The sequence below is a fragment of the Arabidopsis lyrata genome (assembly GCF_000004255.2).
Source record: "Arabidopsis lyrata subsp. lyrata unplaced genomic scaffold ARALYscaffold_6, whole genome shotgun sequence".
Taxonomy (NCBI): domain Eukaryota; kingdom Viridiplantae; phylum Streptophyta; class Magnoliopsida; order Brassicales; family Brassicaceae; genus Arabidopsis; species Arabidopsis lyrata.
Genome location: NW_003302550.1, coordinates 1,632,698 through 1,650,328, shown reverse-complemented (window position 1 = coordinate 1,650,328; position 17,631 = coordinate 1,632,698). Strand labels below are relative to the sequence as shown.

Genomic DNA, 17,631 nt, shown 5'->3' with positions numbered 1-17,631 from the left:
AATGTAATGGGAATAATAATGGAACGTTTAAGGTCATGTATGTGTACCTAGGACTTAAATTTTAGGAGGCCACATGGGCACCGCCTCTCGACTTCTCTTTGTCTCAACTAGATTTTTGACTTGTTACTTTTCCATTTCAATTTTTCAACGATTTGATGAATAAGAAAACAAAACAATTTCTTTCCTCTCTTGACCCCGCACTTCATTAATCTCTTCATCCAAAAATTAAATGTCGATAGATTTTGCGTTCACCAATGCGATGAAAAAGTGGTTTAGCCGACAGCTTCCAAAAACTCATAGTGGAATGAGTCTACATATAGAAACTAGAAAGCACACTATATAGTATGTATCATACTAATTAGTATGTATCTAAATTTTAGGTTAACCAATTTCATCTCGTTGATAGTTAGGTGAAACTTAAAGTGGAAGAGAGAAGAAGGTACGAAAGTGGGAGATCCATTGAATCTTGTTCCATATCATATTGTTCCTTTTGTCTATGGCCTTCCTAGTCACAAACATTTTTCTTTATAATGTTATTATAGTCATGAACATTTTAACATCAAACAACATAATTAGATGATTGAATCATTATTAAATGCATTTTTTTTTGTTCTTATCCTACCTTCACAATGATGAATAACAATTATACGTCTTTCGACATTATGATTAATTTGGTGTATGAATGTTTATTTGTTATACAACCATTCTAACATGTGACTTAGCTTGTGAGACGTACGTTTACGAACCACATGTTTATATTTAATATGACTTATTTAACCTATCATGCAACGTATTGGCCAAATTTTATATTGATGAACTTAAATATGTATAAAGGCATGGGTTCATGAGGTTGGAGAGTTCTGACTACTGTTTTATTAAGGATCGACACTCAATTATTTTTTCTGTTTTCTAAATCAGATTTGCATATCTTCAAAACTATATATAAAACAAACTTTATAAAGGTTAATTTTCGTTATTTCCTATACACAATAATACCATTTAAATAAATTAATGTAAACAAACTGTCAAAACATGTGTTGTTAAGATAATTTAGTTTGTTCTATTAGGTGTTAACATTCAGTGAGATATACAGTTTTGTTTGAATAAATGTATAAACTACATTTTCCTAGTATCATATCATTAGAAATGAATTTTACAGATACATTTTAGGTTAGTGTTTGGATATGCACATGATCGATATCTTAGGTTAGATTGGTTTTATTTACTGACAGAAATAACCATTTTTGGAAGTACACTAGTCCACTAGTAAATCTTTAAACTACATGTTTTGTTTCTGTTTTTTAAATTTCCGGATCAAGTTACATACACATGATGAAGAAAATTATAATTATGGTGAACCAAAAATTACCGCAAGTCTTAATTTTCTTAAGAGCCAATTTTCTTTCGTTTTTTCTTTTTCAAATCAAGGTCAGTTATGCTCCTAACCTAATCATATAAGAATAAGATCAATTATGTCAAGATTAGGACAGTCTACCAAATCTGTCAAATCCTTCAATCCTTTTTTGGCGGTTAATTGCAAACTAATCTGCAAAACCACATGTATTGATGGATCAAAATGTTATAAAGTTGCTTTCGTCAATTCTTGGATTTATTTTCTAATGTCTTTTTTATTATTTTCGCTTTTATGAAGAAATCGTACTTTCAATAAGATTTGTTTTACAGAAGCATAAAACAAAACAAAAATATGCTGATATTGCTCTATACTAAAGTTGTTACAATATCAGTTTTCTCTTACTTGTAAGATAAGAAACCAGAAACCGAGTTAACATCATCATCATCATCCTCACCATCAACATCATCTTCATCGGAGTCAACATCAGAAACTTGATCCAAGAAGCCATGGTGATGATGATGCGAGCTCCAATCAGGTGGGAATGTCTTCTGCAACGTCTCAGTGAGCTCACCACCAGAACCTTCGATCTTACACAGACATCTAGACCAGTGAACTGCAGTTCCCATATCAACGATCAAGCCTGCTTCCACCATTTCCTTGCAGATAGTCATAACTCCTGAGTAAATGTAAGCTTCTGCGATTGAAGCACGCGACAGAAGCGAAGTCAGAAGGCAATGATACACAGCTTTGTCGGGCTTTAGCCCCACCGCCTTCATTTCCTCGTAGCAACTTAAGGCTTTCTCTGGAAGAGATGCTCGCGCCCATCCTTTTATCAAGGTCGTGTATGTCTTGATGTTAGGTTTCACCCCTAATGCTTCCATTTCTTCGATTGTTTGTGTAGCTCTCTGCCAAACATTTTCAAATGTTGTATTTCTGGTTACAAACCCGTGAAATGAATATAGACAAGAATCTGCTTCTTGGATGAAAACTTACATTCATGTCGCCGGCCTTAGAACAAGCGCTAATGAAGGATGTATAAGTATGAATGTCGGGTTTAACACCTTCTTTCTTCATCTGCTGTATCAAATCCGCGGCTTCCCATACATCGCCTCTTCGTGCCCATCTAGAATAAACATAAGGAAAACGAATGAGAATTCTAGAAGCAGGCCAAAAAGTGGCTACAAAACCAGATACTTTACCCGTCAATTAATATGTTATAGACGAAGGAATTGCGCGGGATATTCCGTGCGCTCATTTCTTTCGTGACAGCTAATGCACTCTGCATTCGTCCTGATTTGCAGCAAGCTTTAAGTAACGCCTCATAAGTGAAAATATCAACCTCCAAACCTTCGTTTTGAAGTCTTGTAAAATACTCAAAGGCTTTTCCAGTATCACCAACTGATGCATAGCCTTGCATGATCTTTGTGTAAGTGTGTTCGTTTGCACTAACACCCGCCAATGTCATCTCGTCTAATATCTCAACCGCCTTTTCCATCTACAAAAATAATTTAACAAGAGATTAGTTCAATCAGATAATCTCCATAGGAGAACAATCGAGACATAGATTCATGAAACATACCTGACGTTTCTCAACTAAACCATTAATCAAAGCATTGAAAGTGTGAACGGTTGGAACACACCCACATCGCCTCATCATATCGAAAACTTCTAGGGATCTCCTCATGTCCCCGGATTTCGCAAATCCATTTATGATAGGCATAAATGTCCGTGTGGTTGGTCTATGCCTCAGCTTTTGCATCTCCTTAACAGTCTGGATCGCTCGATCCATGTTACCCATTCCGCAGAATGCTGCGATGATGTTGTTATATAGTATAACATCCGGTTTCATGCCTTCTTTTACCATATCTTCAAATACAGCAAACGCATTGGCCCAATCTTTTAGTTTTACAAATCCGTTGATCATCATCGAATAAGTCTTTAAATTATGCTTTACGCCCTCTTCCTTCATCACTCTGCTAACTTCCAAGGCTTTTGAAATCTTTCCAACCTAACAGGAGGAGGGAAGCATCAAGACACAATAGCAAGATAAACATTTTCGCTTTATATACAACACTATTGTTCCTTACCTTAGTATAAAGATTAATGAGGCACCCATAAGTAACAACTGTCGGAGTAAATCCACATTCCTATAGCAAAACAAATAGATCATCTTCACTTGTTCAGATTCTAAAAAGGAAGTAAGAGAGAATCCAAATCTAAAGCCAATTAATACCTTAAGTCTTTTGAAAACAATTAAGCCTTTCTTCTCATCGGCGACCATTGTATAGCCATCCATCATGGTGTGGTAGATAGCAATAGGAGCATCAATACCTTCTTCTTCCATCTCTCTCACCAATGCCTCTGCCCGCTCCATATTGCACGTCTGACTGAGAAAATGTTCAGAATCTTTTAGACTATAGACAAACAGCACTAACAGAGTCAGAAATCATATCAATGCTTACCAGTGTGCATATATGATTTTTCCATAAATACTGGCATTGAGGGTTTTGTGTATCCGTTTGGCCTCGTCAAACCAGTGATCTGCAGCTCTTCCAGAGACAACAAATTATCAGATCGAATTAGCATATACAACAAGCATTTAACAACGCTCATCGATGCAGGCAGACACAATATTATACTTACTCGGCATTTCCCGCTTTGGAGAATCCTCCAACGATTACGCTATAAGTCACCAAACTCATCTCAATTCCTTCTTCCTTCATTTTACGAACACAAGACAGTGCTTCTTCCATATCTCTACCAACTGCATAAGCGTGAATAAGGCTGCATGAAACAAATCCTCTTTTAACCTTTGAGGAATCCAAAACTAACTACACAAAAGATACTAATCTTTTACTTTGGAAATGAGACAAGAGAGTGAGGCAATTCAGAACAAAGACTTATCCATGACATGTTTTGACTAAGCAGAATCTGAACAAGAGATGTAACACATTTTGTAACAAAAGGAGATACCTTGTGTATATACGTGATGTTGGTGTGATACCCCTCGCGCGCATCCTCTCAAAAGTCTCACGTGCACGATGCATATCTCCTCTTCTTCCATAGAACTTCACCATCAAACCAAACTCTGTCCTAGAAGGCTGAGAATAAACATTGAATCAGTGAGACTTTTTTACATTATTCATACACAAACCAAATGATAAGTCCAAAAACAGAGCAAAACTGATTGATGTTAACAATGACAAACCTTGTTGATCTTCTCGAAAGCTGAAATAACAGCTTGCCAGTTATCTCCATTAGTATCTAGAATCCTCTGAAGTGACTTTCGTGACCCTTCTCTCTCCTGATGCCACGACGACTTATTCGACATTTTCGCGTCTTCTTCTCCTTCCTGCACCCACCTCACTCTCTGCTCAGCCTTTGTTTTCAGCCTCTTTCCATCGTCTAGCTTCACCGTCAATATCCTGCCGTGAAACTCAACGCCGTCGAACTCCACAGCTTTCATTGCAGACTTCTCTGCCGCGTAAATAATGAACCCAAATCCCGCGTTTTTCTCGACCTCGTGATGCCCTTTGATTAGAATCACATTCTCTATCGGTCCGAACTGTCGGAAAAACTCCTCAAACTCCGGTTTCTTTATCCATGTCGGTAAATTACCGACGAATATCTTCCCTTCTTGTCGGAATTCCGGTTGCGGCTTCGGAGTTTCTTCTTCCGGAGGTTTCGTGTCATTACGCATGTCATCTCGGAATTGGGTTTCCTCCACAAGAGGCGGAGGTGGAGGAGGAGGAGGAGAAAGCTTGCTGGACAAACGTAGTTTGGATGCTAGAGAAGAGCCAAAGGAAGAAACTTTACTCGAAACCTCTGATTGAACAAGAGGAGACACAGAAGAACGATTCGTTAAATCCTTGAGTGGATTAATCTTTAGAGGGGTTTTAGGAGAAGGGATAGGGGAAGGTGAGGAAGAAGAAGAAGAAGAACCAAGAGATTTCTCCGGGCGACGGAGGTCAGGAGGACTCTCAGGAGGTTCTGGCGGAGGTTGTGGTGGTTGCGGCGGTGGTTTGAGGGAGAAAGATATGGAAGCCATCGGAGAGTGACGGCGGAGAATGGTGGCGGAGTAAGGAAAGTGTGGAGCAGAGAGGGACAACACGCTCCCTCCATTATCCATATCTCCTTTTCTCTCGTCTCTTCTCTTCTCTCTGGTTATAACGAAACATAATCCTTGCTAATAGGTGAACAAAAAAAAAAAAAAAAAAAAAAATCCTTGCTAATCTAAAATTACCAATTCGCCCCTTCTCAAAATCCTAATATTTGTCATTTGAGAATGTTTCAGGTGAATTTGGATATTTTTATATCAAGAATCAACTAGGATCCGATATGTAAAACGTTGCTACTATCAAAAGTGTTAACGCCAATCTTGGTTCCACAACTGAAAAACCATTAAAAAGAAAAGTCTCGCTTTGAGTTTTAAGACATAAATCTTGAATCAAAAGAAACAATAAACATTCCAAGAACCACAAGTCTTTGTTGTCCCTAACTGTGAAAAAAGAGAGCCAATCGTTTGTCTTGATTGGCTAAATGATAAAAAACCCATCTTAGTATCTTCTGGGTGCTCTGCCGAAAGCAGGGATTGGTGCCATAGTTTGTGGCTCGACTGCAGAGATGCCGGGAGTGTCAGACATTCCTAGAGAAGCAAGCATCTCAAGAGTCTCTTTGTCGACCTTGATCTCATCGGTTCTGATAGCAGACTCATCGGGAACAAAGTCCATGCGGCGTTCACGCTCTTCTTCTTGAAGCTTGAGTGAGATTCCACGGACTGGTCCCTTCTGAATACGTTTCATCAAGTGGGTGGAGAATCCAGCAATCTTGTTGCGGAGTCTCTTTGAAGGGATGATGGCAACCTCTTCAAGGATCTTCTTGTTAGTGTGAAAGTCAAGAGTCATGCGAGAGTAGTACTTCTCAATGACTTGACGAGAAGATTTCTTCACGGTCTTGGTTCTTACACGCCCCATCTTTCAGTTACCTTGTGACTTACCTGCTGAGAGGAGAAAAACCAAAAAAATTCATGTCTTTGAGAAAGAATATCTAAGGATACAAATTCCGTGATCAACATTCAATTACATGATGAAAATGAAAACATTTTGGTGTCAAGAAATGCCATTTCAATATTTAGGTGGAACAAGAGAGATCCATAAGCATATGACAAATCAAGAAACAACTGAGTATAGTTGATTTGTGTCTTAAACTTCAACATTCAGGTGTAACACTAGAAAAACACAGGAAACACATGAAAAATGCAATGTCAAATTAAGTCCAGAGAATTGCAGATGAATCAAGACATACATCAACATAACACTGAACTTGAAACAGCATCAGGTAATAAATCAACCCATTTCACGAATCTAACCAAACCTAAGATTTACTAGCTACAGAGACAAAAACCACAACAAAAGTGAAGAAGCAGATCGAAACCTAGAGCACAAGCTTCTGCAGTTTCTGACAGTGACGCAATTCCTAGGTTAAGCAGAACGTACCTGCGAGGAAGAAGAAGCGGCGGCGACAAAACTCGAAGAAGCTAAGACGGAGCTGATAAAATTGCTTTTCTATATAAATAAAGGTTCTCGTTAGGGTTTAATTTTAATCCAGCCATGGGCCCTAGCATTCGTCGCATTATTAGTGGGCCTAAGTCCAATTCAATAACGCATAGTTGAGACCCGATAAGCCCAATAAATTGACGCAAGCATAATTTAAAATATTGGTGGGAAAAAATAATTTATTTATTTGTGATCCTAAAACAGAGTTTTGTCACCAAAATTCGCCACAAGAACAATGACCATCACTGAAATGGTGAAACCTATTAGCATCTCTAACAATGATAAATCTTCTTGTAGCCATTGAAGCAGCCTTCATAAACTCATGGCAATCAACACAAATCCTCAGATTCTTCATGATCCTCACTGTAGAACCCTCTGGTAAACACATTAGACCAAAAACCAAAGCCAGTTTCTCACTATGTTGCATCAAAAGCTCCTCTTTCTTTCCTATCTCCACATCGTGCAGCTCGTGTTCTACGCTTGGTTTATATCCAAACTTTCTCAATTCGATAACTAGATTGTCTAGCATCGTACAGATCTCACGGATTCTCGGATGACTGCTTTCTCCAACACGGAAAATGTGGACCTTGTCCTTAATGTCAATCCAACTTTGTCCTCTTACTTTTTTCACGTCGCAGTCCCTTAGAAGCTTCCTTGATTTGGCGATTTCCTCCCACTGTTTGTTTGCCGCATATATATTGGATAGTAAGACGTGATTACCGGCATTTTCTGGTTCTAATTCGAATAATTTTTTGGCTGCAACTTCAGCCAGCTCGAGGTTTTTGCAGACTCGACATGAAGCAAGAAGAGAACCCCAAATGGAAGCTGTAGGCTCGAAAGGAATAGACTTTATCAACTCGTACGCTTCAGACAATAGGCCAGCACGACCAAGAATATCAACCATACAGGAGTAATGAACCACATTTGGTGACAGACCGTATGTGGTTCTCATGAGTTTGAAAAATCTCCTTCCTTCCTCGACCAAACCCGTGTGACCACAAACCGATAACAAGGAACTAAAAGTAACCTCATTTGGGTGCATTCCATCTTGCTGCATTTTCTCAAACAAGATCATCACTTCCTTAGGACGAGCATGCTTTGCAAACCCCGAGATGATCGTATTCCAAAGCTCAATATTCTTCTCTTGCACTTCCGAGAAGATAATATAAGACTCTCTCAAGCTTCCACATTTAGCATACATATCAACTGCAGAGGATGCCACAAAGACATTAGAACCAAACCCGGACTTACGTATAACAGCATGCATCTGTTTCCCTTCTATTAAAGCTGCCAGATTTGAACAAGCGCAAATTACTGAAGATAATGTAAACTGATTCTGCTCTAAACTCATTCTTTGAGCTCGACGGTAAAGAAGGAGAGCCTCTTCATAGTTTTTGCTCTGAACATAACCTGCTACCATAGAACTCCATGTAACTGAACTCTTGTCCTGCATAGACTCGAAAACCTGCACTGCATCGTTGATCATGCCACATTTTGCGTAAAGATCAAGCAAAGCAGTACCAACATACAAGTTCAAGTCAAGAGAGGTCTTCATTGACAAACAATGCAATTTTTTGCATTCCAAGGCATCACAATTTGCCCCACAAGCAGAAAGAACACTCGATATCGTGAATTCGCTAAACTTAAACCCTTCGTTTCTCATCTCCCAAAAAATATCCAATGCTTCTGACTCCATTCTGTTCCGTGTATACAAACCAATCATGGTGTTCCAAGAAACCAAGCTTCTTTCAAGCATTCCATCAAACACTTGGCGAGCAAGCTCCACAAAACCACACTTGGAATAAGCATTAATAAGAACATTTGACAGAGTGACATCTCCCTGCAACTCCATACGCATAGTTTTCCCATGGCAAGCTTTTGCTTCCATAACAGCTCCGTTTCTAGCACAAAGCTGCAAAATTTCGATAAAGTCAGAAGCTTGAACCACATTAAACTCATCGCTATATCGTCCCGGTGATAATTCCTCCTGCTCATAACTGGCGAATACGGAGATGTTTCGGGAGAGAGAACTCGTATTGCTTCTTCTGGGTAAGATCTTGCATCGGATCAAGAAGTTCGCCGTGAAACCAAGAATGTTCTTACTTGGCAGCGAAAGCGACAACATACTTAGTTTGGGCCACAGGCCTAAATGCCTGAAGTGTACTATCACATTTGAATATTGATGGGCTTTTTCTCAAGTCTGCTCCTTTTTTTTTTCTAATACAATATTATTTTTTAATTGTTAAAGTCTTTTTTTTTTTGTGCAAATAAATTGTTAGTCTTTGATTCAATGATATACTACTACAAGAGTACAAGATAATAGCGCTACAAATGAATGATTGTACTCGGAAAATTGGCGGAAATTGTTAATAACCTATGACTTTTCAAAAAATTTACTACTTTTTTCTGTCTGATATTTGTTTAATTGAAAAGTAATTTATGTGGTTGATTAAAATATACTAATCTATTACAATTGGTCAAAGAAAGCAGATATATATAAGATTTGCGATTCCGTATTGTATGATTAATAATGTTGAAATATGAGTAAGACCAACTTGACGACAAGATTTTCACATCATGGAATAGAGTGTTTAAGTTTAACATTATTAAACTTTTTTTGGATAATTAAAATGTGGAAGGTATTGCAACTTGCAAGTTGCCAAAAACTTCGCTGTTTGGTGAGAATCAAAGTCTTATCCTTCTTCCTATCTTTCCTCTTATGATTTCTCTTTTGGAAAACACTATTTTATATATAAAGATCTTTTTCTTTAAGCGAATGTCAAAGCTCATGAGAAGTCGGAAAATTTTCGTTATGAATATGTCAACAAAAAAGTGAAATCATTGATTAGACCTATCTAATCTAGCTATGGATTAATGGACTCACTCTATCTTCTACACAACTTGCCTTAGATTGTGCATTTGTGCTTTGAATGGTTTAAAAGAGGTTGACATTTTCGTGGTCCCATGTTCTTTATAATTTATTTAATCAAGGATTAAGCTATACTTCTTCAACTACTTTAGTGCATTTTAGAGAGAAAAAATTAGCCGAAAATTGCAATGATCCTAAAATCCAAAATATTTTGTTAGTTTAGACTCTTTTCATGGCCGTTGAAAAACAAAATACTAGTTGTCTTTGTAAAACTCAATATCAAAATATTGGTATTTACTAGTTAATCCAATGTAGAATCTAACATTAAGGTTTGTAATTAGAATAAAGGAAAAAAAGATTAAAGAAGCACTGATCACGCTTAGCTTTGAACCCTTTTGCAGAGGGAACTCATTACTTTCACTAAAGTGGGGTTTCTAGAAAGACATCAAATCTTTGTATTGCCAATAGAATCACATCTTCTTATTGGCAGAATATTTTCTAATAAAAAATAAAATAATGTAAAAAAAAAAAAGCTTCCAACAATGTGACGATCTTGAAAATAATGGGCTTTTCTTGATTTGGACCCCATCCTTAAGAATATAGTTACCCAAAAGAGAGAGAATACAAGCAAGTGTCGTCTCCCACTTAAACACAGTTAACTTAGATTCGAGATATATATCATCCACTTCAAAATATATAAAAATGTAATTATGTATATTATCCTAACCAAATTGCTCACATAATTATTGCCTATTGGGAGTGTTCACTAAAAGAATAATTGGACTGATTATACTATTTGAAATCACATATTCGATCCTAGCTTACACATCCCTCTTTATGAAAACATTAGAGAAACTAAAAATCAAACATAATAAGAAATAAAACTAAAATAATGCAGACATCTTCAATAAACTGAAACTTTTAGTGCCTAAACTTTGTATGAATTTTTTTTTCAGGAGTTCAAAACATGGAAATTTCGTATATTGTTATCAAACTATTAATCATGATATATAGAATATATAAATGCAAATAATAAAAGAATGTGTATATATCCTCAAGGAATTTGAAACAAGTGATTGTGAAAAAAATGAAAAAGAAAAGGTGATCTTGTTGGATATGAAGTTGCAGATAAAGTCACGTATGTGTGTCCCGTGAGAAAGATGTGGACCCATCGTTTTCAATTGTACGCCATCTCGTCGTATTTATGAGCGACCTATGTCTATCTACCGTTTCCTTTTATTAATGTTATCTATCCCATAAATATTTCATACGTGATCTTGCCTTAAAGGATTGACAAAGATTGATCTTTCAATCTCAAAAATCTTCTGTTTACAGAAACTTGTAACCTAATAGTTTGTACTAGACTTAAATATTGTGCGTTGTGAATTGTACACAACGGTAAAAAAAAATATCATCAGTTTCTCTATTCTCTCAACAGAATGACTAGCATACGATCGATTTCATTTTAGTCGTTAAAAAAAAATACATGATCTTTTTTTTCCCTAAAGTTGAATTTAATATTTTTTCAGTAATATTTTAAAACCCCCTCATTTGGAAAAAGAAACTAGAGAGTTTAATTACATAAGCTAGTTGTTTTAGAAAACTAAACTAAATAAATACTTTTCACACTTCGGTTAGCTCTTTCATGACTTGTCCATCTTTAACACCAAAAGACCCATTGGCTTCAGCATCAGAACTCGCATGAACGCCATAAAGCAAATACACGAGCACAATCAAACCGGAGAAGAAGCCAAAACGGACGTAAGAGGGTGCGTCCAACGAACCAAGCAAAAAAATGTTCAAGAAAATCGACACGCACGGGGTCCACGGCATGAATGGGACTCCCCATAACTCGGGTTTCCTAGCCTGGGGAACCACGCACTGGAAGATCAGCACGATGGCTATAGCCACCACCGCGCTGGCACCGAGCATGAAAGCTTTAGGCTTGCCTTCCGGCACAAGTTTCCAGATGAGGGTGAAGACAAGAGAGGTTATGGAGAATAGTGTGAGGAAGCAGAGTGTGGGCCATGGCTTGGTGGGTCCGACGGGGACGTAACGTCTGAAGATGAGAGCGTTTGCGACCATGTAGAAGACAAATAGTGTTCCAATGGATACGAGGTTTAGGAGGACGTTTAGGTCGGTGAAAAGCGCAAGAGCCGCCGTGAAAATGCCTGGTAAGGGATATAAACAATACGAACATTAATAAGATTGGTCATATTCTCTATACTATAGATGATTCGACGGATGAAAAAGTCCAAATTTGAAATGAATGGTGGTGGGAGGATTTGTTCGTTTATTATGTCTTTTTGTCAAAGCAGATACGGAGAGGAAAAAAAAGAAGAGAGATGTTAATGCTATTGATGGATATAGCAAATGTGAGTTAGTGGTTGCTAAAATTAGTAAGGATAAGGTCCCGGTTGAATGATGATGACCCTTAATAATGATCCATTTTGTGACAAAGGCATGAGAATAACTTAAATGAGAAAACAATGCTTGTTACAAAAGAAATTGCGATTTATTTCAATAAGTATGTATACTAAGCATTAGTATATGTTTTCCAATCTGCCAATAAATTGCGATTTATTTCTTCAGTGTATTTTCAAAGATGGTCATTATTGTTCAAAACTATGGTACCTAATTAGTATCAAGACTTGCATAGCTCAGCCAGATTTTCCGGAAATTACGAAAAAGTTGGAGTTGTCAAAATATCAGCCGACTAGGCTTAGCAGTATCTTCACCAAAAATTGAAATTAGAAAAAATGATTGATTTAACTAATAGTCGTCCAATGGATGACTAATAATCCAACTATCGTATTTTTATAAAAAAGGTGGAATATGTATTTTTAACACTAAGGGGACACAAAAAGAACCAAAGAGACCCACCAAATCCATCACAATCAAGACCGTTGAAAAGATTGAATCTTTGAACAAAAAAGAAAAACACCAAACTTTTCACAGAGCAAAAAATTAAAAGAAAACCAGTGGTGAACACTGAACAAACGACATCTAGCAATCAGACTCAGATGCTCTCTGTGTGACTATGTCTTAAACACCATAAAAATCACATTGAACCATGTCCCTACGTTGAGAGATACTTACATAACGCACATAGCCCTTGTCACGATCGAAATCGATAGCGGAAGATTTTTAAAATGGTAACGTCCAAAAGTTTTTGATCTTAAAATATATATTGAAATGGACACGTATAGATAATGAAATCACGTGGATCGTATGATCTAGAGAAAACGTTAAAAGTTCAAATCAATAAAAAGATCATGGAAACAACCGAAACGGTTCTCATTGGGGTCCCCTTTTAACCTAACTGCTTACTTCTATCACACTTTTTGGACCAAACTTTTTTTGTTTAACTATATGATTTGATTATATTTCATCATTGTTTGACAGTAATAAAATAAATGAATGAATGAATGAGACAAAGAAACGTACCAAGAAAAGTGGAGGCGTTGACTGGCGTAGATGTTTTGGGATGAATCTTGGCGAACCAAAAGGGGACCACTCTGGACCGTCCGATGACACACATGTAGCGAGCCTGACCTAACATTGCCACCAAAAGTGATGTTAATATCCCAAAGCTTGCTCCTATCCCCACCACTTTCGTCACCCATTCCCAGCCGTTCGATCCTCTGAACGCCGCAGAAAACGGCGCCTCCGGATCTATCTGCGTTACACACACACACACACATGCCCCGCCGTTTTTCAGCTTTAAACTCAGACTACGTGCCGTCTTTGTCAAACGAAAATTAATCAAAAAAATTAATAAATTTAAGTACGGACCATATCGTATGGGAGAAGCATTGACATGGAGACGGCCATGAGACAGTAGAGGACGGTGACGATTGCGACGGAGCCGGAGACACCGACGGGTATATCTTTAACGGGATTTTCTACTTCCTCCGCCATGGTTGAAACGGCGTCGTATCCTATGTAGCTTAAGTAAACCATGGCAGCTCCGTTGAAAACTCCGGCCGCGCCGAACGGAAAAAACCCCGACGGATGCTCTGGATTCGCCGGTGAGGAAAGATTCTTTGAATCTCCTTTTATGAACCCCATCACGATCACGAAGAATATGAATGCGATGTGAAATGCAGTCATTATCATGTTCACCTTCGAGCTCTCTCTTGTACTGCAACAGATGATGACTGTGATTACGAGGACTACGAGAACGGCGACTGGATCGATCTCGTTGAATCCTTTTGGTAGACCGGAGACGACGAATCGCCACTTGGATGTTGAGATCCCGAAAGCTGTTCCTAAATAAGCGGTGAAGCTTCTCGAAACGGCGGCGTTTGACATTACGTAGTCCATTATAAGATTCGCTCCGGTGAAGAATGCAGGAAACTCACCTGAACGGAAATGTAACAGAAAAGAAATCAGTTACGGTTTCAGATTTGAAATTTGAATTTTCAGAAATCGTTACAGATCGGAGGAGAGTCATGATTTGGCGGGAGACTAACCGAATGTGATACGGATGTAGCTGAAGGCGCCGCCGGCGACGGGGAGATGTACGGCGAATTCAGTGTAACAGAAAGCGGAGAGGAGAGCGCAGAGTCCAGCGATGGCGTAAGAGACGACGATTGAAGGACCGGCGTCGAGACGACTGGCACGGCCGGTGGTGACAAAAACACCGGCGCCGACCATTCCGCCGATTCCGAGTCCAATGAGATCGTACCATCGGAGAGTACGGCGCATCTGTTCGCCGGAGACGGCGCGGACGTGCATCTGTTCGCCGGAGACGGCGCGGACGTGACTCATCTCGTCGGAAGAAGTGGAGACGGAAATAGCGCGGCGTGATAAGCGAGAAGGCGTCGCGGAAAGAGAGTTGAGGTAGACGCGGAGACTGGAGAATGAAGAGTGACCGCCATTGTTGCTGCTGCTTTGGACCTCCATGTTCTCACCGGCAAGATTCGGGTCGGTTCGGGTCAGGGTCGGTGGAGGACTGAGAATTTTTGTGGATTTGACAAGAGTTGGTTTTATAATAGAGATTAGGAAAAGTGAAAAAGAGAAGAATAGGGACAAAGATGTAATTATGACGATACTTAAGGGCATTTAAATGTTATAAATATTGTTTTTAACAACAAGATTGTTCTCCAATTCTTATAATCGCATTAATCACATAAGCATCATCAGCTGAAAAGCTTACTAAACCCAAGATGCTTTTATCTCTTTGGTCCAATTACATTTATAATTATATATACTAATTATGCTAACGCTTTTATTGATTCATATACAAATCATAAACTAGTTTGGTAGTATTTAGTATGTATTCACATCTAGCTAAGCTTGTAAACCCTTTTTGTTGACCATATAACCACTAAAAGTGGTACTTAATAAATGTCATTATATCGCTGAGTCGTAACAGAGTGGCATCTCCAATGGTTATCTTCATTTTTTTTTCTAAAATATTAAATGAATTACGATTTTTTAAGAGTATATATATATTTTTTACTGATTATCATTTATTTTTAATAACACACTTTATTTTCTAAATTTACAGATTTTAACTAAAAAATCGATTTTATCTAAATTAAACGTTGATGGTATAAGTAAAGTTACATAACACCACATAAACATTACAAGAAAATAGTTTTTTAAGCATCATTAAGACCCAAAATAAAATTCACCAATTTTAAATTTGACTGTTGGTCCTGTCATTTTATTTTCTATTTTATTAATGTCATTATTGTATTTTTAGAATTTTAATTAACTAACAAATATTTTTGTACGTAATTTTTTATTAAGTCTTTTATTAAGAAAAATATTTTTGTTTAGATGTAAAATAAAAACATATAAAAGTGTAGAGGTCATTTTGTAAATAAAAAGGTTCATTTTTGTGTTGGAGGATAACGATTCCCTCATTTTTTAAAAAAAATTCCTTAAAATGAGGGTCTAAAATCGATGTTATTTATAGGCTAAATTCTGTAATTGCCTTCCTTCTAGTTGATGATAGGGAATTAGTAGTACAAATTAAATAACTTGTGACTATGACGCTCACCAAAAAAAGTAACTTGTGACTATGACTACGAAGTACGAACGGTTGTTTGAAACGTAACGACTCTCTGCTTCGAAAGCTCTTCCTTTGTTCCCGAGGTTATGAAACCGTCACGGACGTTAAAAAGAGAAAAACTAAACAAACGGCGTTAACTTTCGTATATCGTAAGGCACGGTAACGACGTTACCTCTAACGGCTATGATTCACACGTGTGGCAAAGAAGGTGACACGTGGGATGTTGTTTTGTTTTCAATGGATAAGCACACGGGTTTTAATTTTTAAAGCGAAGCGTGACCAGAATTTGAGGAAATGAGTTTTCGTAATTAGTTGGTTCTTTTCGACAATTTTTATCCTTTTTAGTTGGCAACTTGGCATTACTAGGAAAATATCCTCGCATATTTGCATGTAATTAAGGTCATATTAAAATGATTTTGTCTCTGCATTTAATCATTTTGAAATTAGGACTGGAACATTTTAGTAGTTAGAGAATAGTACAAACGCAAATGTTTTACGACAATGGTCTTAGGTATATATAAGATTGTAAACGAGTATATTTAATTTGTAGAATTTGTAACTTATAGTCATTTGTTTTAGTGTTAATGCCGTGTTATATGAAAGTGTGTGTTAGTGGTAATATGCATGAGTGAGTTGTTGAAAAAAAAGACGAGTGATCTTTTCTTTGTGATAAGGGCAATGCAACATGTTTGTCTCATGATCCTGAGTGTTCTCCATATATATACAAATTGGCATTTTAAAACAATGACTCGACGCTTTTAGATGAAGAAGCATCAATGGACTGACTGATTTTATTTCCATGGATAGAACTTGGAGCCTTCGAAGCTGTTTACTGAAATCAAGATCCACAATACCACCAACTAAAATAATGTATATAGTCCATAATCAACACTATTTTTACACTAGCACTCAGTGTAAGCTTAATTCTAACATGACTCATCTACAACCTTAAAACTTGATTAGGTAAAAATGTTGTAGAATGATTTGTAGACGTAATGAAAAATTTATATCGCTCCCAATCACACCCATAACTGGATACACGGTGCATTGATCTTCTTTTTTTCGGTTGGACGCGCATTGCATTAAATTAACATTACCTTATCCAAACAAATAATATTAAATATCTACTTCAATAGAACACTCTTTAAGCCTCTCTTTTGTTCACAAATAAAGGTATTTAGATGATTGTCAACCAACCTTGACACATATTCGTATCAACAACACACATATATGTAAATTAAATTCGACAAGAATAAATTAGGACTTGTATGGTCACCAATACGTCTACATTTTTGGGTGAATAATGAAATAACAACAATAAGATAATGTGGAGTGGTTTAAACAGTGAGTGGGATGGTCAAATCTGACTTTTAGATAAGATGCAAAATTCAGGTTGCCTCAATCCGACCACGTCTCACACGCCCTGTACCAGACCTGCCCATCTCTGTTTTCCTATTGTATTTGTTTTTTTTTTTAAATTGAAAAAACAAAATTCCTTGTCATATTGTACATGCATTTAATTTATAATCCCCTCCTCCATATACTTGAAGTTATATAAAATCTGTGGCAAAATATCCGGGATTCGAGAGCCGATCCGATATAGATCTGTTCCGTAAAATGTTTTTTTTTTTTGTTTCAAATATATTGATTTTCAAGCAAGATATTAGGATCCGATTTCATACATAATTTTTTGAAGATACCTTATAATTACCCCTTCCTCACCAAAAAACATTGTGTATTCAAGAAATGTAGTATTTTTACTTTTTAGAACCCTTAATAAATATGTTATAAAATGTTTATGAGTGAGACACCCTACTAAATTACGATA

General features: G+C 37.2%; 4 protein-coding genes across 6 annotated transcripts; all 4 read right to left on the bottom strand.

The window, feature by feature from the left end:
- Positions 1–1,608: 1,608 nt before the first annotated feature.
- LOC9307185 (pentatricopeptide repeat-containing protein At5g04810, chloroplastic) lies at positions 1,609–5,534 on the bottom strand. Its single transcript, XM_021020262.1, has 10 exons — positions 4,563–5,534; positions 4,328–4,455; positions 3,998–4,138; positions 3,817–3,903; positions 3,588–3,741; positions 3,442–3,501; positions 2,934–3,362; positions 2,554–2,849; positions 2,348–2,477; positions 1,609–2,259 (listed from the first exon to the last, which is right to left on the bottom strand). Exons 1-10 carry the CDS (start codon positions 5,481–5,483, stop codon positions 1,753–1,755), a joined length of 2,853 nt encoding a protein of 950 aa, XP_020875921.1. The 5' UTR covers positions 5,484–5,534; the 3' UTR covers positions 1,609–1,752.
- Positions 5,535–5,732: 198 nt separating this feature from the next.
- Positions 5,733–6,933, bottom strand: LOC9307184 (40S ribosomal protein S17-4). 2 transcript variants are annotated; one of them, XM_021020392.1, is made up of 2 exons: positions 6,850–6,933; positions 5,733–6,353 (listed from the first exon to the last, which is right to left on the bottom strand). In XM_021020392.1, exon 2 carries the CDS (start codon positions 6,325–6,327, stop codon positions 5,911–5,913), a length of 417 nt encoding a protein of 138 aa, XP_020876051.1. In that variant the 5' UTR covers positions 6,328–6,353; positions 6,850–6,933; the 3' UTR covers positions 5,733–5,910. The 2 variants fall into 2 exon arrangements, with proteins under 2 accessions (XP_020876051.1, XP_020876052.1); XM_021020393.1 differs by having other exon boundaries at positions 6,788–6,861.
- Positions 6,934–7,070: 137 nt separating this feature from the next.
- On the bottom strand, positions 7,071–11,091 carry LOC9307183 (pentatricopeptide repeat-containing protein At5g04780). Its single transcript, XM_002871067.2, has one exon. It carries the CDS (start codon positions 9,032–9,034, stop codon positions 7,121–7,123), a length of 1,914 nt encoding a protein of 637 aa, XP_002871113.1. The 5' UTR covers positions 9,035–11,091; the 3' UTR covers positions 7,071–7,120.
- Positions 11,092–11,218: 127 nt separating this feature from the next.
- Positions 11,219–14,766, bottom strand: LOC9309237 (cationic amino acid transporter 6, chloroplastic). Of its 2 annotated transcripts, XM_021020281.1 has the most exons (5): positions 14,546–14,766; positions 14,254–14,515; positions 13,574–14,142; positions 13,226–13,457; positions 11,344–11,949 (listed from the first exon to the last, which is right to left on the bottom strand). In XM_021020281.1, the coding sequence occupies exons 1-5, from the start codon at positions 14,684–14,686 to the stop codon at positions 11,402–11,404; spliced, it is 1,752 nt and encodes a 583-aa protein (XP_020875940.1). In that variant the 5' UTR covers positions 14,687–14,766; the 3' UTR covers positions 11,344–11,401. The 2 variants fall into 2 exon arrangements, with proteins under 2 accessions (XP_020875939.1, XP_020875940.1); XM_021020280.1 differs by having other exon boundaries at positions 11,219–11,949; positions 14,254–14,766.
- Positions 14,767–17,631: the final 2,865 nt, after the last annotated feature.